This window comes from Macaca nemestrina, chromosome 5 (assembly GCF_043159975.1).
Source record: "Macaca nemestrina isolate mMacNem1 chromosome 5, mMacNem.hap1, whole genome shotgun sequence".
Lineage (NCBI taxonomy): Eukaryota > Metazoa > Chordata > Mammalia > Primates > Cercopithecidae > Macaca > Macaca nemestrina.
Window position 1 is genome coordinate 77,296,817 of NC_092129.1, and position 24,967 is coordinate 77,321,783.

The 24,967-nt window shown below is 51.0% G+C and overlaps 1 protein-coding gene across 4 annotated transcripts in view; it reads left to right on the top strand.

Moving 5' to 3' along the window:
* LOC105478739 (synaptojanin 2) overlaps window positions 1-24,967 on the top strand; it is a 118,580-nt gene that overhangs the window by 19,528 nt on the left and 74,085 nt on the right. For all 4 annotated transcript variants that reach the window (XM_011736349.2, XM_011736346.2, XM_011736347.2 and 1 more), the window contains exon 2: window positions 16,537-16,623. In XM_011736349.2, the coding sequence (XP_011734651.2) occupies window positions 16,537-16,623 (87 nt within the window). The remainder of the gene's footprint in view (window positions 1-16,536; window positions 16,624-24,967) is intronic.

Consider the following 24,967-nt stretch of genomic DNA (forward strand, 5'->3'; position numbering starts at 1 on the left):
GAGTTCCCTGCTCACTGGGTCTGTCTACCCCTGTCTGGGTGAGGTCACGGGGAGGCTCACCCACCTGCTCTGTTGTCCTCTCACTCGCCATCCTCCCACTGCCCTTTTTTCTGCCCCGTTCCCTCTGCTGCACACCTGTCGGCGGTATCCCCAGCTCTTAGTGACTCTAGCCCTCTCCCGCCCTCCTCTACACCCTGCATGCACTCGTGTTGCTAAATGTGGCTGGAGAGAAAAACAGCAATATTGACTGTTCTGTGAGACTTCATAAAGGATTTCCAGGGCTGTGTGGAATCAAAAAATCTTCCTGCATTTCCCCAGCCATCTGGCCTCCAGGATGACTATTTCACATCTCCTCAGGCCTTTGACATTTCATCCCCCTCACACCTGATGATTTTGCTTCCTATTTCACTGGGAAAATGAAGGTAACTAAGAACTTTCAACAGCCGCCGCACCCACTCCCTGGCTCTGGCACTGTGGACAGCCTCCCAGGCCCTCCCCCGCCCCAGCCCACTGACCCTGTCCCCTCTCATCTTTCAAGACCTTGCTCCTGCAGTTTCCCCCTTTCCTTCCTAACTCCACCATTATACCAACAGGCTGTCATGGCTCACATTAAGAAACCGTCTCTTGACCCTGGCCCCCACCTCATCTCTTGGTTTTCCCATGCAGCGAGGTCGTCTACATACCTTCCCTCCTCCCAGTCTCCCTTGAAGTGGCTCCAGCCAGGCGCTGTCCTCCCACTCTTCTGTAACCTTTCCTCAAGGCCCCCAGGAACTTTTGGCTGCTCAGTCTTCCATCCAACAGCATCCCCCAGATGATCACACCTGCTTCTGGAAGCATTTTCTTCACTTGGCTTCTCTTATTCTCTGATGGCTCTGTTCTCATCATATTCCTTCCTCACTGCCTGTTTTTCTCCAGAACCTAGAACCATGCCTGGCACACAGTGGGCATCTAGACCCTTTGTTGAGTGGTGAAATTGAAGTGTGACAGGGTGTGTGGCTTCCTCGCTTAGGCTCCCTCAGTTCCCAAAGCCGGGCTCCTTCCTGGATCTCATGTAGCAAAAGGAGGCATACACAGGTTGCACCACATGACTTCTAGAGGCGTACGTGTGGGTGTGTTCATGCTCATGTGGAAATAGGGAGGCGGCTCTGAGGTGGGAGGAGCCTTCCCAAGAGGAATCACCTGAGAGAGGAAGAAGAGCTGGGGAGGAACCGAGGAACTGGTTTGGCAGGTTCAGGAAGAAGTAACTGAAGAAACTGGAACGGTAGCCAGGATCAGAACCTGCAGCCGCAGGACCTAATTTGTTAGGACCTAATTAGGGGTGATTGTGCGAGGCAGTGCGGCATGGAAGCCCCGCTCCGGGACTTCCCTGGTGGCTAGGAAACATTGCTCCACCCCTCCTTCTTGTCAGAAGAGAAGGTGCACACACTTGGAGAGAAATGGGTATTTTTGTGCTTCTTTCTTGTTCCCCGTTGGGTAGGAGGGTCAGGGGCTACCAAGCCCAGTGAAAACACAGCCCAGCCCTGCCTGTTCTGCCTCATCCCGAAGTGTAGGGAGCTGCCCATCGTGCTGGGCGCTGTCACTGGCTCTGCCCGAGGCATGTCTGGCACTGGGCCTGGCTTTTTAAGGTGTAAACTGTTTTTCTGGATTTCTTATTTTTAAGGAAAAAACTCAACTACAAAGACTCAGTGGCCAGTCCTGTGCTCAAGCCCTCTTGTTAGGAGAGCTGGCCTCCCTCTTTGGCTATGGCTCAGTGCAGGGAGGGGTATGGAAAGTGCGGGGGGAAGCGGAGGGCCCACCCTCCCCACAGATGGGTCTCTGGCTCTGACTGCAGGAAACCAAACCTTCTCGTATTTTCTCTGGCTGGGTTGTGACGTGGGCATGGCGTTGGTGGGAGGTAGTGCATTCGCTGGGGGTGATGTGTTCTGAGTGTCCCCTCACTCCGTGGCTCTTTCATGTGGCCTGGACTTTTTGGTGAGGGAGCAGCAGTGGGAGGACAGGAGAGTCCCTTAGCCGGCTGATGTATGTCTGCCAGCTGGCTTTGTCTTGCCTCACAGCTTCTGTTTCAGACAGATGTTTTGATTCCCCCTTTGCTTAGCAACCAGCCTGCAGCCTTGCTCTGCCTTGGGAAAACCATTGTCTTTCTGAAGAGCTGCTTCAGCTCCAAAACTGATAACTCTGGAAGGAGCAGCCACCAGCCAGTCAGAACTGAGCTCCTAATTAACACATGAAGGAGACTTCAGCCTCCTGAGACCCAGAAATATGAGAAGATGGTTTCGTGTCATGTCCAAGAATGTGGCCACAAATGCTACCTCAGTCTCAGGCTGTCTGCATTGTCAAATGACCTCCTTATTTTTCTGACCTGTGGGCTGGGCTTTGTTGGCATCTCCTTATGGCATGTTATTGCGGAAAATATTATTCGAGAAAGAAGAGCGTGTGGTTTGCTTGGTTACTGAGCTGGACTGGCTCTGGGTGACCAGAGCTCTCACGCAGAGCAGTGCACGGCTGCTCCTACTGAGACCAGCCTCTGCCTCGGGATGGTCTGTCCCACGGAGCTCTGCTTTGGGACCCGGAATCCACGAGCCCCATTTGCTGTGCTGTGGGACAAACCACGGTTTCCTTGGGAGCCTCTTAGGCAGTGGCTGTTTCTCTTCCACACCCTTGGACCACTGGGGCTGGAGACGGGGAGTTCCCCAGCCTCCTCCAAGGATAAGCCTATTCCTTAAGCCTCCACAAGCCCCATCCATTATTTATTTTTATCATAAGCCATGTTGTTCGAGTAGCATAGACAACTTTCTCAGGTTACCAGGGAAACAGGACTAGAAAGTCAACCCACAATCAAATTCTCTTGCCAAAAGGGAAACAGCTCAGTTAACCCTTGACCCCACGTACCATCATCAGAGGTGTGTGAACCAGAGTGACTCCATCTTGAACAGGGGCTGGGTAAAATGGGTCTGAGACCTGCCGGGCTGCATTCCCAGGAGGTTAGGCATTCTTAGCCACAGGATGAGGTAAGAGGTCAGCACAAGATACAGGTCATAAAGACCTTACTGCTAAAACAGGTTGTGGTAAAGAAGCCGGCCAAAACCCACCAAAACCAAAATGACAATGAAAGTGACCTCTGGTCATACTCACTGCTCATTATACACTAATGATAATGTATTAGCATGCTAAGAGACACTCCCACCAGCACCATGACAGTTTACAAATGCCATGGCAACATCAGGAACTTACCCTATATGCTCTAAAAAGGGGAAGAACCCTCAGTTCCTGGGAGTTGCCCACCCCTTTCCCAGAAATGAATAATCCACCCCTTATTTAGCATATCATCAAGAAATAGTCATAAAAATGGGCAACCAGCAGCTCATGTTGCTGCTCTGCCTATAAAGTAGCCATTCTTTTATTCCTTTACTTTCCTAATAAACTTGCTTTCACTTTATGGACTCGCCCTGAATTGTTTCTTGCATGAGATCTAAGAACTCTCTCTTGGGGTCTGGATCGGGACCTCTTTCCAGTAACACCACGAGACTGCGTCCCCCACTGCCCCTCGTTTCAGCAGTCGCCTGCTTCCTTGGCGAGTTTTCCTTCTTTCTCTCTCTCATTTCTCACTATGAGTCCGGCCTTGTTCTTGGTGCCTTCAGTGGCCACGTCGATCCAGTGAGTGACCCCACCCCTGCAGCCACTCGCTTACACACTACGCCCCTGACCCTCCAGCGTCTGTCTCAAACATCCCACTGTTCATTTTCCACTTTCACCTTGTCACTCATCCTGCAATTCTCAGTCCCAGTGACTTTTTTTTTTTTTTTTTTGAGATGGAATCTCGCTGTGTCGCCCAGGCTGGAGTGCAGTGGCGTGATCTTGGCTCACTGCAAGCTCCGCCTCCCGGGTTTACGCCATTCTCCTGCCTCCGCCTCCCGAGTAGCTGGAACTGCGGGTGCCCACCACCATGCCCGGCTAATGTTTTGTATTTTTAATAGAGACGGGGTTTCACCATGTTAGCCAGAATGGTCTTGATCTCCTGACCTTGTGATCCGCCCGCCTTGGCCTCCCAAAGTGCTGGGATTAGAGGCATGAGCCACCATGCCCGGCCCCCAGCGACCTTTGACGCCACTGGGATGGTGACCCTTAGAACCCGTGGCCTTCTTACAGCCCCTCGCCTGTCTCATGCCTTCCCTCTTTGCCATGTCAGTGACCAGCCCTGCCTTGCACTCACCCTCCCCGCCTGCCTCTCTTGCTGGGTCCTCCCCACCTGGTGAAACCTCAGCCCTGTTACATCCTGCACTCCATGCCTGCACCAGCCCCTGTGCAGTAGAAGTTTCTGGAGATGCCCCACTACCACATGGGCAGAGCTTACCATCAGGTCAGAACCCCCGAGCCAAGGCGGGCTTTTCACTTGCGTTTCTGTGCTCTGTCCGCTCCCCCACCCTCCAGGACGGCAACTCCACTCTCCCCTTTCCGCAGCTCTTCGTGCCTCCTCCCAGACCTCACTCGCAGCTGACGGCCTCGTCCTCTCTCATTCCACCCAAAAATTTGAAGCCACCGGAAGAGAATTCCCACTGGTTCCCTGCACCACCGCTACCTGCCCACCATGTTTGTCCGCCTTCCCATCTGCTCCCCACGGTGCACTGTCTGCGTTTGAGACCGGCGCCACCTGTGCGCAGATGCCCGTGGCCTGCTCCAGGGCATGGCTTTCGTAGCTCCCCGCTCCTGCCACTTCCGTCCTGACCTCTCTCTTGGCTGCATCGGTCCTGACCTCTCTCTCAGTTGCATCAGTCCTCACCTCTCCCCTGGCTCATTTCTGGCAGCACACAAGCTTGGTGTAAATGCCCCTGTCCTAGAGAAATCTTTTGACCCACTTCCCTCTCCAACAGCCTCTCCATTTCTCTGCTCTCCACACACACGTGCACATATGCACACGCACACACATGCATGCATACAGACATGCACACTCACACGTGTATGCACACACAGGAAATTCTCAGAGACTCGTCTATCCCCACTGTCTCCATTTTCTCCCTCCCTCCCCATTCAGGTTTTTGCTCCTCAACTTTCCTGAAACTGTTCCTCTGAGTCGCCAATGCCTAACTAAAGTGATCAGTCCTCAGTCCTCACATTATAGACAGAGCAGCAGCCTCTGACCTGCTGACCACTCTTGCTTCCTTGAAACGCTTTATTCTCCTGGCTGCCAGGATGCCACGCACTGCTGAGTTTTGTTGTATCTTCTTGGTCACTTCTCAGTCCACCCTGACCTTCAAACATGCTGCACCCAGAAGTCAGTGCCCTCCACTCACTCCCCAGGGGATCCCCTCCAACCTCATGATTATTTTATTTTATTTTATTTTATTTTATTGCTGGGATTATAGGTGCACGCCATCCCAGCTAATTTTTGTTGTTGTTGTTTGAGACGGAGTCTCGCTCTGTCACCCTGGCTGGAGTGCAGTGGTGCAATCTTGGCTCACTGCAACCTCCGCCTCCTGGGTTCCAGTGATTCTCTTGCCTCAGCCTCCCAAGTAGCTGTGATTACAGGCGTGTGCCACCACACCCGGCTAATTTTTGTATTTTTAGTGGAGGTGGGGTTTCACATGCTGGCCAGGCTGGTCTTGAACTCCTAACCTCAGGTGATCCACTCACCTCAGTCTCCCAAAGTGCTGGGATTACAGGCATGAGCCATGGCACCGATCTATTTATTTTTGAGACAGTGTCTCGCTCTGTCAACCAGGCTGGATTGCAGTGGCACATTCATGGCTCACTGCAGCCTCCACCTCCCAGGTTCAGATGATCCTCTCACCTCAGCCTCCGAAGATGCTGGGACCACAGGTGTGCACACCTTGCCCGATTAATATATTTTATTATATTTTTAGAGATAGAGTCTCCCTATGTTGCCCAGGTTGTTCTCGAACTCCTGAGCTCAAGTGATCCTCCCACCTCAGCCTCCCAAAGTGCTGGGATTACAGGTGGGAGCCACCACACCCAGCCTCATGATTGTAAATAACTCTGTCTGCTGGGGACGTCTGGGGGATCTTTCCAACCAGACTTCTCTGCTGGACTCTAGACTTGCAGAGCTCTGTCCTCAGCCTCCACGCAGGGCTGCAAGAGAGCCACAGCATGTCTGGTCCCAGCCGATGCTCTGCCCAGACCTGTCCTCTCAGTCTTTGCTGTCATGCCAGGGTCACTCCATCCCTTCCATTGTTCAGGCAATGAACATGGCATCATCCTTGAACCCTGTCTTTCTCTCATATCCCATAGCCAATCTGTCCATGGTTCCACCTTCAAAATATACCCAGATATGTGATGATGTTGAGGAATTGCTGGCGACTTCTTTTTTAGATGTGATAATGGTATTGCGGTTGTGTTTTGTTTTGTTTTGTTTTTAGATGGAGTTTCGCTCTTGTCACCCAGGCTAGAGTGCAGTGGCGTGATCTTGCCTCACTGCAACCTCCACCTCCCAGGTTTAAGCAATTTTCCTGCCTCAGCCTCCTGAGTAGCTGGGATTACAGGCATGCACCACCACACCCGGCTAATTTTTGTATTTTTAGTAGAGACTAAAAACAGGGTAGTGGTGTGATCACAGCTCACTATAGTCTTGATCTCTTGGGCTCAAGCAATCCTCCTGTCTCAGCCTCCCAAGTGACCAGGACCACAGGCTCCCACCACTGTGCCTGGCTAATTACAAAAAAAATTTTTGTAGGGATGGAATCTCACCATGTTGCCCAGTCTGGTCTTGAACTCCTGGGCTCAGCCAGTCCTCCTGCCCTGACCTCCTAAAGTGCTGGGATTACAGGGAGGGAGCTACCATGCCTAGCTAGCTTCATTTGTTATCTGCCCGGTGTGTGTAGACATCTGCTTTGTCACTTCTATTGTGGAAAGCAACATGGAGTTTCACCATGTTGCCCAGGCTGGTCTTGAACTCCTGACCTCAGGTGATCCGTTCCCCTTGGCCTCCCAAAGTGCTGGGATTACAGGCATGAGCCACCACGTCTGGCCATGGTTGTGTTTTTTAAAAGAACTGTTATCTTTTCCAGATTCTTACTGAAATATTTATAGATGAAATAATATGATGCCTGGAATTTACTCAGAATAACCTAGGGCAGTGCTTCTCAAGCTTTAGCATGCATTCAAGTCCCCTGGACGGCTCATTAAAACAGCTTTCTAGGTCTTGAGCCCAGAGCTTCTGATTCACAAGGCGGGGGGTGGGCCCCATAAGGTCTTTCTAATGCTTGGTGCTGCTGGTCTGAGGAGCCCGTTTTGAGTTGAGCTGATCTAAGGTATAGGACAGTGGGTAGCCTGGGCGTGGGTTGGGAGCAGGTGGAGCTGGTGGGTATGTGATAATGAGGGTACAAGGGTTTATTATGTCATCCTCCTTTTCTTTGGAAAGTTCCACAACTAAAAAGCGTGTGTGTGTGTGTCTGTCTGTCTGTCTCCAGAATGGGACTGTTCTTCAGCTTTTCCATTGCTGCGCCCTGGTTCAGGCTAGAGTCCTCTCTCGCCCAGCTGGCGCTAGCACCTCCTAACTGGTCTCCTTCCTTCTCTCCTTGTTCCTCTAGAGTCAGTTCTCAACATAGCAGGCAGGATGAACCTCAGACCCCTGCAGTGGCACTCAGAGTGACACCCAAAACCTTTTTGTGACCTCAAACTTCTGTGCAGTGTGTTCCCCACTCCACTTCCTCCGTGAACCTGCAGTCACACTGCCCACCTTGCTGGGGCTTGCACAGGTCAGGAGTGCTTCTGCCGCAGGACCTTTGCACGTGCCCTTCTGGGCCTACAGTGCTCCTCCGCTCTCCATGCAGCTGTCTCTCTGGCTTCCTTCAGGTCCGCATTCAGATGTCACCCTTGCAATGAGGCCTTCTGAGATGACACCATCTAAAATGTCACTTCCCCTTCCCCACTATTCGTCCCCTACTCCGTGCTCACTTTTTCTGCTCCCCTCCTGTCACTGTCTATATTGCACTTATTGATCTTATCTGTCCACCCTGGCAGGAAGCTTGAACAGCGCCCACCCCTTCCTGGCTATTTCTCAGCAGTGCCCCCACCCCAGCCTCCCACCCCACCTCGGTCTGCACCCCCTGCCATCACTCATCCATTCTTTCCTCCTGTTCCTCTTGGCCACTGCCAAATGCTGGATGGTTTCCATCTGTTTGGTTCACTGCAGTGTCTCTGTGCCTGGAAGGGTGCCAACCACAGAAGGCATGAAGATGTGTCCACTGAGCCAGTGGCCAAATCTCTGGCAAGAGGGGTCGAGGAAGGGGGCTGAGGAGGTAGACAGGAGGGCTTTCCTCTAAAGGCCAGAAATTCGTGGCCAGCCAGAGGGGAAGCAAAGACATTCTCATGTGGAAAAACTTACAGGAAATGCAACTGAAAGCGTGGGAGATAGGAAGAGTCTGTCTATTTCTGAGATTATCGAGAAAGGGGGGACGGAAGTTGCAAATGGGCAGGCCAAATCCAGTCTGCAGAGGTGTGCTTCCAGCCCATGCAGTGCTTAAAATAATTGGGGATGGTTGCCAGCACTGGAAGGTCTGGAGTGCCCTGTCTCCTGGAAATGCTGCAGCCTGGCAGCTCTGGGCTGGTGGGCATGACTGGCACCTGGCTGGTGTGTGTTCTCTGCTCACCCAAAGCCCTTCCAGCAGCTTCATTTTGTTGTTTATTTGTTTTTGAGACGGGATAGTGGTACAATCACAGCTCACTGCAGTCTTGACCTCCTGGGCTCAAGCAATCCTCCTATCTCAGCCTCCCAAGTAGCTGGGACTACAGGTTCCCACCACCATGCCTGGTTATTTTTTTAAAAAAATTTCGTAGGAATGGAGTCTCACTGTGTTGCCCAGGCTGGTCTTGAACTCCTGGGCTGAAGCAATCCTCCTGCCCTGGCCTCCCAAAGTGCTAGGATTACAGGTGCGAGCCACCATGCCGGGCCAGATTCATTTGTTACCTTCCTGGTGTGTAGACATCTGTGTTGTCACCTCCATTTTGGAGAGCAAAAAGGATTTCTTCTTCCTTCAAACCTAATTGAGAAAATACAGTTGTTTGGGGGCAAGTAGGGTGTGGGGTGACTCTGGAACCAACCTCCTGGGAAGCCAGGCCTCTGGGAGTGCTGGAGGTGGGCAGTGAGGCTGCCAGGCCCCTGCCTCCTGGGGTGGGGTGCGTGCTCCTGATACATCAGAAGGGTCAGGGGAGGACTTGGAGGTGAAGGCACTGCAGGAATAAAGGAAGCTTACTGGAGAGACGGTCGATGGGGCAGTCAGGCTTTAAAAGGACAGGCCCACTAAGTGAAAAGATGACCAAGTGTTTGGGCTGAATTGTGTCCTCCAAAAGGATATGTTGAAGTCCTAACCCCCGGGACCTCAGAAGGGGATCTTATTTGGAGATAGGGTTGTTGCAGTTGTAACGTTGAGATGAAGTTATACTGGAGTAGGATGGGCCCTTAATCCAGTGTGACTGCTGTTTTAAGAAGATGGCCATATGATGATGGAGGGACACATGGGAAGAGGCTGACCGCGTGACGATGGAGGGACACTTGGGGAGAGGATGGCCACGTGATGATGGAGAGATATGTGGGGAGAGGATGGCCACGTGATGATGGAGAGATATGTGGGGAGAGGCTGGCCACATGACGATGGAGGGACACGTTGGGAGAGGATGGCCATGTGATGATGGGGGGGACATATTGGGATAGGATGGCCACGTGACAATGGAGGGGCACATGGGGAGAGGATGGCCTTGTGACAACAGGGGGATGCCGGGAGAGGATGGCCTTGTAAAGACAGGGGACATGTGGGGAGAGGATGGCCTCGTGATGACAGTGGGGAGGGGATGGCCACATGATGATGGGAGGACATATAGGGAAAGGATGGCCATGTCATGATGGGGGGACACACGGGGAGAGAATGGTCACATAATGGTGGAGGGACACACAGGGAGAGAATGGCCACATAATGGCGGGGGGACACATGAGAGGATGGCCACATGACAATTGGGGGACACCATATGGGGAGCGGATGGCCACATAACAATAAGGGGACATATGGGGAGAGAATTGCCACATGACAACCGAGGCAGGGCCTGGAGTGAGGAAGCCATAGGCAAGGAATGCCAAGGACAGGACAAGCAGCAAACACTAGACGCAGGGCGAGGTAAGGAGGGTCCCGGCTCCAGGTATCAGAGTAGCCCTGCTGATGCCTGGATTTCAGCTCTCTGGCCTCTGGACCCAGAAGTTCTGCTGCCTGGGGCCTCCCAGTTTGTTTACAGTGAGTCTGTTCATGGTGGAGAAACATCTTCTCGTGATTTTCCCGTCCACCATGGTCGAGGCCTGTTTTGAGCTCCCGTATTGTATAAGTCAGAGGTGAAGTTGTTTTTCTCAAGGAGTTAATAATTGACAGCATTGGAATGGGACAAGGTGGTCCTATTGGGTTTTGTTTGTTTGTTTTTAAAATATGAGGATAGAAAGTCGTGTTTTTACTCGTGCTTAATTTTCCCAGTGACAGGGATGTAAAGTCCACGCCTGTCATCTGTAATGCACCAGGGCAAGGGGTCACTTTTGTTTGCATAGCTTCTCCCAGGGTCATCTTCCCACCCCTCAAGTGTGGATTTGGCCACAACACTTTGTTTAGCAATTTCCTGTCATTTTGTTTTATTTGATCAGGCCTATTCGCATAGTTGAATGAATGCACAAAGGCCTCCTTGTTTCATGATTCACAAAGTCAGAACCAGATCATCAGGGCTTATGGGTTCTGTTTCAAGGCTTTGTAAAGCTACTAGGGTTGAAATAGGTATTTTTGGTGTTGTAATTATTTTATTGCATTTATCAGCTTATCTACTGAGATGGGGCACTGAGAACTGCTGATTCACCTCTCTCCAGCCCTGTCTGCAGTACCTGAAGGCTGGAGGAAGACATTTGGCAATGCACATGGCCTTTGATTCTGCCTGTGAAGTTGGGGTTTCATAGGCCCGCCTCCCTGTAGGTGCGTGACAGTCTGAGTGCCTTACCAGTGGGTTTGGCATTGCCTCCAAGCAGATGCTGGGGAAGAGGATGCCTCCTTCTCCTCCTCACGCTTCATCAGTGTGTGAGCAGAGGCAGGAGACCTGTGGGCTGGAAGGCCCACGTCCTCCTTCTCAGGCTGTGAATGTGGCACTTACATGGCAGGAGGACTTTGCAGATGTGATCAGGACCTTAAGAGGAGACATTATCCTGGATGATCTGGATGAGTCCATTGCACTTACAGGGTCCTTAAAAGCTGGAAGAGGGAGGCCGGGCAGGGAGAGGGAAGGAAATGCGAGGATGGAAGCAGGGATCTGATTGCTGCGATTGCTGAATTTGAAGAAGGAAGGAGCCGAGAGCCAAGGAATGCAGGCAGCCTCTGGGAGCTGCAAGAGACAAGTAAATGGATTTTCTCCTGCAGCCTTCAGAGCAGATGCAGGCCTGCCGACACCTTCCTTTCAGCCCAGCGAAACCCATTTCAGAATTCTGAGCGCAGAACTATAAGGTCATGAGTCTGTGCTGCTTAAGCCACTGTGTTTGTAGTCATTTGTTGCAGTAGTAAAGGAGACTAATATGCCATTCTGCCACCATTCTGAGCTTTTGAGGCGGGCTGATAGAAAAGGTGGAACAGTGGCTTCCCAGTACTTTTCTAAGTGACCCTGCGAACCTAATATCCCAGGCACTTCATTTTCTGTAACTCCCCACCCCGCTGCCAGCAGAGTCTGCTTAGTCCTCAAGACTTAGTCCTCAAGGCTTCTGGCTGCTGGTAGAGGTTGATGATTTCACTGATTATCTTTAGGTTACTCCGCGCTCTCCCTTCCCCAGAGAAAACCCAATCAAATTCAAGTGAGCATTGGGAAAAATATTCATTCATTAAACTGGTTCTTAACCTTTTTGGGGGCACTGAACTCTTGAGATTCTGTTGAAAATGGGATTTTAGCCCCCATAAAAATACTTATCAAAAATTTGCATACAGTTTTGGCCAGGCACAGTGGCTCATGCCTGTAATCTCAGCACTTTGGAAGACCGAGTGGGCAGATCACTTGAGGTCAGGAGTTCAAGACCAGCCTGGTAACATGGCGAAATGCCATCCCTACTAAAACTACAAAAAATAGCTGGGTATGGTGGTGCACACCTATAATCCCAGCTACTTGGGTGGCTGAGGTGGAAGAATTGCTTGAACCCAGGAGGCAGAGGTTGCAGTGAGCTGAGATTGCACCACTGCACTCTAGCCTGGGCAACACAGCAAGATTCTATCAAAAAAAAAAATTGCATACAATTTTGAATATAATTTTGTATACAGATTCCCCCAGGAGCTATCCCTTGAAGCTCCAGTGACTGTCAGGGGCTTCCTCTGTCACCCCAGGTGAAGAGCCCTTGTACAGATTAATTCACATTGAGGCTGATGAATGACTGTTTTCCTGGTAAGTCTCCTCATGGTCTTTGCCAGGTCCTTAAACCATGTTCAGTGGATCCTCATTATTTGTGGATTCCATATTTGTAAATTCACCTGCTCTGTAAAATTTGTCACCCAAAGATCGGAACTCATGGACACCAGCAGAGTGGTGAAAATGTGTCACCCGATAAGCCTGTTCCCAGCTGAAAAGGATGCTCTGCCATCTTGTTTCACCCTCTTGGTATAAATGAGCATGGTTTTCATGATTTGTTTAGTGCCATATTTTTCATGTTTTGTGCTTTTTCTTCGTGGTTTCACTGTTTGAAAGTGCTGTCTAGTGTTTCTGGTGCAAGAAGGCAGTGATGTGCCTTATGGGGAAAATATATGTGTTTGGTAAGCTGTATTCAGGTTTGTGTTCTAGTGCCACTGGTTCAGTGTTAACGAATCAACACTGTACAGATGATTCCTGACTTATGATGGCTCATTCCAGTTATCATGTTTCAACTTTACAACGGTGTGAAAGCGATATGCATTCAGTAGAAACCATCCTTCAAGTACCCATGGGACCATTCTGTTTTTCACTTTCAGTACAATAATCTATAAAATTCATAAGATATTCAACACTATCAGAAAGTAGGCTTTATATTTCATGATTTTGCCCAGCTGTAGGCTAATGTAAGTGTTCTGGGTAGGTGGAAGGCAGGCTGAGCTCTATGGTGTTTGGTAGGTTAGGTGTATTGAATGCATTGTCAACTTAGGATATTTTCAACCTACCTTGGGTTTATCAGGACATGGCCCCATTGTAAGTTGAAAGCCATCTGTTTATTCAGTAAGGCGTCTTTTAAACAGAAAAACACATAAAACAAGTTTATGTATTGATTGGTTGACAAAAATGTTGCAACCCGAGGCTTTCAGGAACCTAACTCTGCATTTCCTTTAGGAGCGCTGCTTGCTTCAGTATCTATGGGTAACTCTATGGAACATAACTACTGTGAATAATGGGAATTGAGTGTATTTTCAAGTTGCTGGCCTCTCAAGCTATGCTGATAATCAGTCCTGCTCTTTAAATCACGTCTTACCATCAGTCCTGCCTAGAGAAATGGAGGAGGGGAGGTCTCTGGTCTTACAGTCTATCCTGACTCTCTGCCCCACCAGCTGTGTCCTGAGCACCAGCCTGGACAGAGCTGTCTGTTTGGTGGGTGGTAGCAGGTCATGTTATGAGGCCCTGGTGCCTACCTTCTGTCCTCCTGTGCTTGCTAGAGGAGCACGAGGCAGGAACAGCCAGTCCATGCTGGTTCCTGAGAGAGGCACCTCTAGGGCTGCCAGCACCTGCTCCGGGGGGCTGAGGGTGGGAAGAGCTTCAGAGGGGAGGATGGGACTGTCTGAGTGTATTTCCAATCCCAGTTGGGACTTGTCATCTGATGAGGACAAGTGCCTTTGAGGGGGATGGGGATGGTTGAGAGGAACCAGGAAATCAAGACTGCGCTGGAAAACGTGGCATGGTGGATCTTTTGAGTCGGGGTGTTGGGATGTGTGTCAGCTAAAACAAAGTTCACCTGCTTCAAATGCTCGTCCATGCTTTCTACACTTGCCTCTCTGAGTCAACATCTTTAGAGACAGCAGGAAGTGATGAAAGTCAGTTCACAGTCCATCTGCTCTGAGGGCTTGGTATGAGGGGCTGATGTTTTCTGTCATTTTCTCCTTTCTAACATTTCACTTTGGGATCTTAGTTCCTGGTTGAAATTCCTTAACTGTGGGAGTTGAGGCAGTCTAAGAATCCTTTTCGGCTGCTTAAGACAATGAGGTAGAGAGGGAACCAGCTGCCCCTTTTCTTACCTCCATGATGATGTAGAAATGGTTCCATCCAGCCCAAGGGTTCTTCTGGGGCCCAAAGCTCCTCAAGGGTTCTGTGCATAGGATTTGAGGATTGGTTTTCTTGGGTGGGGAGAAAAGTCCATCTTTATTTTTATCAATCCTACCTGAAATGTAGCATTTCCTCTAATTAGGAAGGCAGGCAACAAAACCAGTATGTTAGCTACGTCTCTGATTCTGTCACCAACGTGGGTTAGCCATATCTCTGACCCTGTCACCAATGTGGGTTAGCCATATCTCTGACCCTGTCACCAATGTGGGTTAGCCATATCTCTGACCCTGTCACCAATGTGGGTTAGCCATATCTCTGACCCTGTCACCAATGTGGGTTAGCCATATCTCTGACCCTGTCACCAATGTGGGTTAGCCATATCTCTGACCCTGTCACCAATTGCAATTACAGATATCTCCATATCACATTAGCGTTGTTTCAGATATCTTGAAATAGCATTTATTCTCATCACTAGTTTTAAATTAAGGTGGTTAATAGACCCCACTGGATTTTGCGATTTAATATGCTGATAAGGCACATAGATTACTATACTATAACATTTAAAAAATATTTTGATAACTGGATTTCAATAAGATTGGTATTTGTAATCGTATTTATTTTCTTGATTTTTATTTTTATTTTTATTTTTATTTTATTTATTTATTTTTTTTTTTTGAGATGGAGTCCCGCTCTGTCGCCCAGGCTGGAGTGCAGTGGCCAGATCTCAGCTCACTGCAAGCTCCGCCTCCCGGGTTCACGCCCGTTCTCCTGCCTCAGCCTCCCGAGTAGCTGGGACTACAGGCGCCCGCCACCTTGCCCGGCTAGTTTTTTGTATTTTTTAGTAGAGATGGGGTTTCACCGTGTTAGCCAGGATGGTCTCGATCTCCTGACCTCGTGATCCGCCCGTCTCGGCCTCCCAAAGTGCTGGGATTACAGGCTTGAGCCACCGCGCCCGGCCAATTTTCTTGATTTTTATAACAGCTTTATTGAGATATAATTTCTGTATCATACAACTTACTCATTAAAGTATACAACTCCATGTTTTTAAAATATATTTTCAGGGTTGTATAACCATCACCATCACCATAATCTAATTTTAGAATATTTTTGTCCCCCTTAAAAGAGGCCTCATACTCATTAGCAATTATCCACATTCCCCCTTTCTCCAGTCTCAGCCCCTGACAATCACAACATCTACTTTCTGTCTCTAGAAATGTGCCTGTTCTGGACATTTCATAGAAATGGAATCTTGTTTTTGAAACGGAGTCTCACTCTGTCGCCCAGGCTGGAGTTCAGTGGCATAATCTCAGCTCGCTGCAACCTCCGCCTCCTGGGTTCAAGCTGTTCCCCTGCCTCAGCCTCTCAAGTAGCTGAGACTACAGGCGTGCGCCACCATGCCCAGCTAATTTTTGCGTTTTTAGTAGAGACAGGATTTCACCATGTTGCCCAGACTGGTCTTGAACTTCTGACCTCAGGAGATCTGCCCGCCTTCACCTCCCAAAGTGCTGGGGTTACAGGTTACAAAGTGAGCCACCGTGCCCGGCCAAAATGGAATCTTTCTGAGGTCTTTTGTGACTGGCTTTTTTCATGTAGCGTAATGTTTTCAAGGTTCATCTATGCTTGTATTTTGTTCTGTGCACTTAAAACATTATTCTGAGAAGGGGTCTAAAGGCCTGCCCTGTCATGGCCAGAAAGGCCTGTGGCATTATTGGAGAGGTTAGGGCTCCCTGCGCCTAATGGTTCTTCCCTCTGTCAGTTTTGCTTTAAAACTAGTCCGTGCCTTGGCTTGGGCATGGACAATCGCTGCCAAAGACCCGGCAGGCAAGGCACGCAGCTTGCCTTGGGATGGGTTGGACCCAGGCCCTGGGCACTCAGAGGTACACAGGCACCTCTGCCCAGTCTCCCCAAGTTACCACCTCCACAGGTGCCTTGGGGTGAGTGGGCACCTCCAGGATGTAGCCTCTAGTGGATGATACCCGTGGACAGGGACAGCAAGGCAGAGTAATAGAGCCAGGCCCCAGGTGCCTGCCCCCAGCTAGACACCAGAACCCCAGGACCCCAGCTCCTCCAGCCCCCAGGAAGCTGTCAGCGCTTCCAGAGAGCAAGCTGTTGGTGGGAAGGTCTGAATCCTTGCAGCTCTGTGATTCGCGAATCATAAAACCTCCACACTTGGTGTTTGTGGGCCGAGCTATTGTCTTTGTGTTTTCTTTTTGGAGTGGGTGGGAAGCCAGCTTGGCAAGCCGGGTGTGAATGAACAGGAATGAGCAGGAGACGCTCGCTGATGCCTTCTGTGATGTGTTTCTCCCCCAGCTCCAGAAGAAAAGGAAGTCATTAAAGGACAGTATGGCAAGCTCACGGACGCGTACGGCTGCCTGGGGGAGCTCAGGCTGAAATCTGGTGAGTAGCCGCTTGCTGGAGGAGCAGGCGCCGGGCTCCCCGGTGGGCAGGAGCCTCTGCGTCGGGAGGGGCCTCAGTGCAGGCGTTCTGTTTGACCGCTCTTCTCTCTCTCTCTCTCTCTCTTTTTTTTTTTTTTTTGAGACAGAGTTTTGCTCTTGTTGCCCAGGCTGGAGTGCAGTGGCGCAATCTCGGCTCACCACAACCTCCGCCTCCTGGGTTCAAGAGATTCTCCTGCCTCAGCCTCCTGAATAGCTGGGACTACAGGCACGCGCCACCACGTCCAACTAATTATTTGTATTTTTAGTAGAGACGGGGTTTCTCCATGTTAGTCAGGCTGGTCTGGAACTCCAACCTCAGGTGATCTGCCTGCCTCAACCTCCCAAAGCGCTGGGGTTACAGGCATGAGCCACCGTGCCTGGCCGACCTTGCTTCTCTTTTAAGATGTTTCTTTGTGCCTCGGAACCTGCTCCTCCATGCAGGTGGGGCGGTCAAGGTGAGTGTCGCCTGGTTGTGACCTGCCTGTGCTGGGGCAGGGTGGGGCTCCCAGCACCCCAACCCTGTGCCAGGGAAGCTCGTCTTCATTGCTTGCCGGCGAGGGCTCAAGTGTTTCGAAAGTCTGGTCTGGGGCTTCTGCCCAGGGCGTTGTCTGCAGTACTCTAGAAGGTGTGCCAAGGCAGGTGGGTGAGGACAAGGACCAGGGCAGATGCCAGGGCGCACAGGGATGGGCTGGAAGTTGTCGGCAGGAGAGAAAAGCCACTCGCGTGTGACAGTCAGTGTGGGGTGGGAGGGAGAGGAAGGGACGGCGCGATCTAACTTGCGAAGGGAGAGAACTTCCAGGAAGACGTGAGCATCTCTGCTCACTCTGAGAGGCTTGAGGGTGAGCCGGCGGTGCCCGGCTGTCGTGGGTGGTCACAGCCAACCTCTGCTGTTCCTGGAGCTCGGGAGCCCTGGGGCCCTCAGTTCCACCACCCATTTCCTTCCTCCTCTCTCAGGGCCCCCCTCGCTATCTGTGACCCGGCTGTGGACATCTCCTGTGACTTCTGGGGCCGAGACAAGAGCCCAGTCGCATTCCTGATTCTCGGTCCCACCTGGCTGAGATGGGAATGGCTGCATGGGTTGTCCAGATTCGGGCTTTCCCCGAGCCAAGCGCACACCTCCCTTCCCTGCTCACGGCAGCTGTGTTCAGATACTGAGGATTTTTAAAGCTGCCAGAAAAGCAGGGTTATGTTGGCCATTCCTTTTCTGGGTGTTTTCTGTCATGGAATGTTTTTCCCTGAACTGTGACGATGACAGTGATCATTTCCAAATAGCATTTAGGAAAAACACACAGTACCACGTGACAAAGTGCATTTAGGAAATGTCTGTTTCGTGCCAAGAGCTAGACATACATTCACTTATTTAATCCTAAAAATAGGCTACTGTGATAATGCATCGTTGTCCCTGTTTACAGTAAAGGGAACAGGCTCAGAAGCTTCAAGTAACTTGCCTTAGGTCAGAAGCTTAGCTGGGTTTCGAACCCGGATCCAGCTGCCTCCAAACACTTGCTTTTTCCGTGACAGTATGTGGGCTGCCGAGGGTTTTCTGCAGGACTTTCCGCTCTGCAGCGATCTTCCTGAAGTTGCAGAAAATCCCCGTGGCCCTTGCCTTTCACGGTGATGACCGTGAGGACGGTGACCCGCACCTGCATGGCGCTCACTTAGGAATCTGTTAGCACGGCTCCCGTGGCCACCTATTGGGTGGGTGCTGTTGTTACCCTGCCTCGTCCATCCACGCTGATGCCCTTTTGTCCACATGATGGCATCTGGGCCCCCAGGATGCCTCACAGTCTTGGCATCTTTCAGTTATAGTTGGCAGCTGCTTTCAGTCCATACATGAATGATTCATTTCGCATCCGACAGGGACTGGGATGCAATGAATTACAGTAACTGGCCCAAGGTCCGGCCATTCTCAAGTGGTGCCCTGGGTTTTAAACCAATGTCTTGCGGCACCAGGGACTGCCTTCAACCACCAGGCCGTTCTCCTTTCTGAAGGGGACAGGTGGCTGGGCTGACAAGGAGGACAGGAAGTGCAACACCTTCCCCCATCCCAGGGGAAAAGTGTTTTTTCCCAGGGCTGTGATCTAAGATCAGCTGTGGGAAATCGATCCTAACCAGGAAGGGTGGCAGCCCCAAAGAAGTCTTGTTAGAGCCAGCCAGGGGGTCTGCGGGGGTCCACGGGGTCTTCTGGGGCAGGGAGTACACAGAGAGGAGACCACCTCCCGGGGCTGCCCTAGGCAAGGGCTCCTCCCTGCCTTCAGCCGGTCCCCGCCACCCCACACCCCACAGAAGGGAATGAGGCTTCTTGTGGGCCATGCGAGACCAGCCCAGCTCAGAGGCTTTGGGTGCCCCCAACCCCAGTCCACCTGTAAGAGTCACCCTCAGGGGTGGGTTGGAGTTTCTGAGTGTTGTACGTATGAATTTGACTTTGGGGATGTCAGGATAATTTGGTCTATTTTCAACACATTCTGGAAAGTACCCTAAGCATCTGAAGGATGGAAGGATTGGACTTTAAATCAAGTTTTTCCAGTCCCCATTGGTTACCTTAAGGGGCGTTTGACTTTCACTTGATTTTCTTTTTCCCCTGTAAGTCCCTGACCCAGAACTGTGACCTGTTTTCTTTTGTGTTTTCAGCTGTTGAGCATGTTGGGCAGCACAGAGTGTAGCTACAACTGTGTGACTCCACCTGTGTGACTGACTCTGTGACTGACTCCACCTGTGTGACTCCAGTTGTGTGACCAACTACAACTGTGTAACTGACTCCAATTGTGTGACTCACTCCATCTGTGTGACTCCAATTGTATGACTGACTCTGTGTGACTCCAGCTGTGACTCCATCTGTATGACTCACCTCAACTGTGTGACCCCCACCTGTGTGACCCCTACCTGTGTGACTCCACCTGTGTGACCCCCACCTGTGTGACCCCCACCTGTGTGACTCTACCTGTGGACTGACTCTAACTATGTGACTGACTCTACCTGTGTGACTCCAGCTATATGACTGACTTCAACCATGTGACCCCACCTGTGTGACTCCAATTGTGTGACTCCACCTAGTCACACAATTGGCTAGGACTCCAGCCCTATAAATTCTCTAGCAGACAGCCCTCCTGGATTCTAGTTCCCACTTCCCAGCTGAACTGCATTTAATCTCTTGAGGACTGTTTTCCCATCTGTAAATCTAGGAACACTGCCTCATTTCTATGTTGCCTAGTTCTTCGGAGGTCCACATGAGTGATGCCTTGAAGAGTGTGGAGTGCTCCTCCAACACCAGGCAGGCTGGCCACAGGCAGTTTCTTAGAGTGTGACCTGGGGGCACTGCCACCACTGAGAAGCTCTGCTGTCTCTCCTCTGTCCTGGGAGGCCTGGAGGGAGGAGGGTGCTGAGTGAGAGGGACCTGGCCTGCAGAGGGCTGAGGATGAGGTATGAGCTGGAGGGCCAGGCTGTGTGGCCTCGGGGTGTGGACTCCTGGTGGGTGACTCCTCTGTACAGGCTAGTAGAGGGCTGGTTTCATGGGCAGTCACTTCAGAAGGAGAATTCTCTGGAGGGGAGTTTGAACCCTTAGTCTTTTGGGATGCAGTGTTCTCTAGCAAGTCTTGAAGCGAACTGGCCTTTGTCAGTCTTATATTAATTTAATTCCTGTGCCCAGTGGTGGGATATTACCAAGAGAGTTGACACCCAGATCCCTGAGGGGGAAGCTCTGAGATAATGCAGCATTTGCCAGTTTCCAAGGTGTAAATTCACGGGCCAGGACTGATTTCAGGTTCCCAGAGTGGAGCTGAGGAAGGATCCGTACCAGGGGCGCCCACCGTGGGTGTTCACTGCAGCAGCCGCCACTGCCTACTCCTCCCTCATGTTCTGCAGAGGGGAGGCGGGAGAGGTCCCTGAGACCATGCCGTGTGGGCACACGGTGCTTAGGGTTCTGAGCCTATGGGTGGCGGGCGAGGCTTAAGGGTCATCTGGCCGAAGCTTCCCCCTTCATAGGTGGGAAAGCCTAGAGGTCTTAAGTCCTTTGTTTGGAGCTTTAAGTCTGAGGGTGTCTTTGTGAGCAGAGGGACAGATAGGATGGCTGGAGGGACCCCAGGGTTGGGATTGGCACAGACCAGGCTGGGAAGGTGAGCTCAGAGCTGAGACAACACAAGGAAATGCCAGCCCAGAGCCTAGTGGAAGGCGCTGCCTCCTAGAGAGGCAGCGCTCCCCACAGTGGTCCTGAGGCTTGGGTAAGGCTCTTCCACAGAGGCCTCTGTGGTTACACCCATTCCACCAGCCTAGTGGTGGTCCTGGTAAACAGGGCCTTGTGTCTGCAAGCCACGTCTCATGACCCCAACAGCCAGCTTTCCTGGCCTGATAACAAATGGCCTAGGACCTGCCGCTGGCCCTAGCCTCCATCTACCTGGCAGAGGGAGCTACCAGCAGAGCCTCACTGGCAGCTCCCTCTGACCCATGCATAGCTTTGCTTTGTCCAGAGCCCTGCAACCAAAGCCTTTTACCTGTAGGGGACATCGAGACGACTGGTGCATCCTCCTGGGAGGCCCAGAGAGGGTGAGAGCCTTGCTGAGGCCACACAGGCCACGGGAGGTGTGCAGAGCCTGAAGCCTCAGTCTTCTGAGTTTTGTTTTTCCCCTTGCTGTGAGATCCTTGATGGTTTCAGGGCCCTGGTCTCTCCCTCAGCTGAGGGCTACTGAGACCCCTGCAAGCCTAGTTAGCTTCTTGGCTGTCAGAGAATTGATCCTGCCTCACAAAAACAAATCCTGTGCTCTAGATGGGCATCGGGAGGGGCCTCACACACCGGAGGCAGGTGGGGACCAGTGGCCTGTACCACACTGACAGGTGGCCCGGGAGTCAGCGGCCCCCCACAGTCTGGTGCTAGGCTCGAACCATGACACTTTCCTTAAAACCCATAGTACAGACCAGGCATAGTGGCTCATACCTGTAATCCTAGCACCTTAGGGGGCCAAGGTAGGAGGATCACTGGAGCCTAGAAGTTCAAGACCAGCCTGGGCTATGTAGCAAGACCATGTCTCTACATAGCAGTGGTATCTACAGCACCATGCCAGGAGCCTGTAGTCCCAGCTACTTGGGAGGCTGAGGTGGAAGGATCACTGGAACCCAGAAAGGGGAGGTTGCAGTGTGCTGAGATCAAGTCACTGCATTCCAGCCTGGGTGACAGTGCAAGACCCCGTCTCTAAATTAAAAAACAAAAAGCAAACAAACAAAAAACAAACAAACAAAAAAACCCATGGTATACAGAGAACGCAGTCAGGCAGTCAGGCTATCAATGAGATGGGGCAGGACACAGTGAGGCTGGGACTGAAGGAGGAGGAAACCATCAGTGCTGGGTCAGGTAGGCAGGGCGGGGCCTTCCTAGAGAGGCAGCGCTCCCCACAGTGGTCCTGAGGCTTGGGTAAGGCTCTTCCACAGAGGCCTCTGTGGTTACACCCATTCCACCGACTGTCCGGGGCACACAGGCAGGGGCAGTTCTAAGGAAAAGTTTCCAGGTCCTCGGCTTTTTTCTATTATGGAGCACCTGTGATGGAGGACAGTGTTCTTGTTTCCCTCTGCGGTCGCCCTGCTTCCATGTTAGGGCAGAGGGCAGGCCTTCCTCTCTTCTGGAAGCTCACCGTGTGCCGTGCTCCAGGAAGTAACTCCACCTAGGATACCAGACAAAGGGACAGTCCAGAAGCTTGTCAACATCATTGAAATAAGGTCAGGACTAGGTAACAATCTGTTTGCAAGTCAGGTGATGTCCAATTGTTTGCTTCCCTCATAATGGAAGGAGAATTCAATTGGGGTATCAGCTGACACATTAGCAACCATTTTATCAGCAGGTTGTCGTCGTTTTTCAGGCTAACTCAGAAGGACTTTGAAGAATCGAGTGACATTTCTACAATGAAGCCCTTTCCATTCTCGTCTATTTATTAATGTGAACAGGATTTTTTAGTGTTTGCATCTACAAAAATGAAAACTAGAATTAGAATTTGTGCAGAACCGACTTTCATTCCTTCAATAAATATTTATTCATCTCATTAAGAGATGGTTCCAACACATTATTACTTTTCGTATTAAATGATTATTTGTTGGCCAGGCACGGTGGCTCACGCCTGTAATCCCAGCACTTTGGGAGGCCAAGGTGGGCGGACCACTGGAGGTCAGGAGTTCTAGACCAGCCCAGTCAACATGGCGAAATCCCATCTCTACTAAAAATACAAAAATTAGCTGGGCGTGGTGGCGCATGCCTGTAATCCCAGCTACTCAGGAGGCTGAGGCAGGGAACCTGAAAGGCGGAAGTTGAACCCGGGAGGCAGAGGTTGCAGTGAGCCGAGATTGCGCCACTGCACTCTAGCCTGGGTGACAGAGCAAGACTGTCACCTCCCAAAGACCCCACCTCCTAAAACCATCGCCTTGGGTGTTCGTATTTCAACATATTAATTTGGGGGTGCACACATTCAGCCAATAGCAGGTACGCTGGTTGACCACACTCTTAAAGGGGACAGCCAAAAAAGATTATTTGGCAAAGTGTTTTATTTACATTGTGTTGTTTACATTGTTTGACCAGTTAGGTTTCATTGGAATGATAAACCAGAAGTCTCTTTTTAAACACTTGGAGTTGAGGAACACACAGCTGCAGGGCTGATGGGGTGATCAGAACAGGACGTAGAAGCACCAAATATGCTACGTTAGGATGGAATTCCGAAGAGGGGGGACTGGAAATATGAGTGAAAGTTCCACGTGGTAACAAAGAGCATGTTCCTGCAATCCTGTAAATAATAGATGGCGATGAGTATCACATTACTGCGTAGATTCCATGGGATACTGACAATAGACTCCCAGAGTTTTAGTTTTACATGTCAATATTTAGAATACACTGCACAATATATTATTTACAACCATTTCAACTACCGATGAAAACCTTCAGTGACAGTTTTAAAATGGTAAGGGAACGCTGTCTGAGTCCAGTGTGTTGCTGTGACAAAGTTCCATAGGAGACAGGGTGGCTTATCAGCAACAGTCATTTATTTTGAACCGTTCTGGAGGCTGGAGGTCTGAGAGCAGCGGCCCGCAGATTGGTCAGCCGTGAGGACCTGCTTCTTGCTTCATAGATGCTGCCTTTCTCTGCATCTGACGTGGTGGAGGAGGTACAGGAGCTCTCTAGGCACAAACTCCATTCATGAGGGCTCCACTGCCATGACCCAGTCACCTCCCAAAGACCCCACCTCCTCATACCATCACCTTGGGTGTTCGTACTCCAGCATATTAACTTGGGGGTGCACACATTCAGCTAATAGCAGGTACACTGGTTGACCACATTCTTAAAGGGTACAGCAGGTCAGGGGCAGTGGCTCACACCTGTAATCCCAGCACTTTGGGAGGCTGAGGCAGGTGAATTACCTGAGGTCAGGAGTTCGAGACCAGCCTGGCCAACGTGGTGAAACCTCATCTCTACCAAAAATACAAAAAATTAGCCAGGTAGGGTGGCGGGCATCTGTAATCCCAGCTACTCAGGAGGCTGAGGCAAGAGAATCACTTGAACCCAAGAGGCGGAGGTAGGAGTGAGCTGAGATTGCACCACTGCACTCCAGCCTGGGCAACAAGAGTGAAATTCCATCTCAAAAAAAAAAAAAATAGCCGGGCGTGGTGGCTTACACCTGTAATCCCAGCACTTTGGGAGGCCGAGGCAGGCAGATCACCTGAGGTCGGGAGTTCGAGACCAGCCTGACTTATATGGAGAAACCCCCGTCTACTAAAAATGCAAAATTAGCTGGGCATGGTGGCGCATGCTTGTAATCCCAGCTACTCTGGGGGCTGAGGCAGGAGAATCGCTAGAACCTGGAAGGCAGAGGTTGCAGTGAGCCGATATCACACCATTGCACTCCAGCCTGTGTGACAAGAGCAAAACTCTGTCTCAAAAACAAATAAATAAATAATACATGCATGCATACATACAGACGTAAAGGGTACAGCAAACCAATCTGATTGGAAACTGCTGGACTTTGGGGCTAGATGGAGCATGGGCTTAAAGTGAAACCTATGTTTGCGTTTTGGCTCTAACACAGACTAGCTGTGTGCCTGGGTGAGTGATTCAGTTTCCCTGGGGGACGGTCACGCGTGTGTGAAATGGCAGTGGTAGCCCTGAGACAGTAGCATGGGTAAGCAGGCTGGCGATGTCATCTGCAAGGAGGTATAATTAGGAGCACCAGCTCTGGGGCCAGACTTGGCTTGAGTAACTTGCCCAGGCACTGTAGCTGGAAAGTGGATTTGGATCCCAGCTCCCCGCTCTGTCACCTTGCGCAGGCTGCTTAACCTCTCTG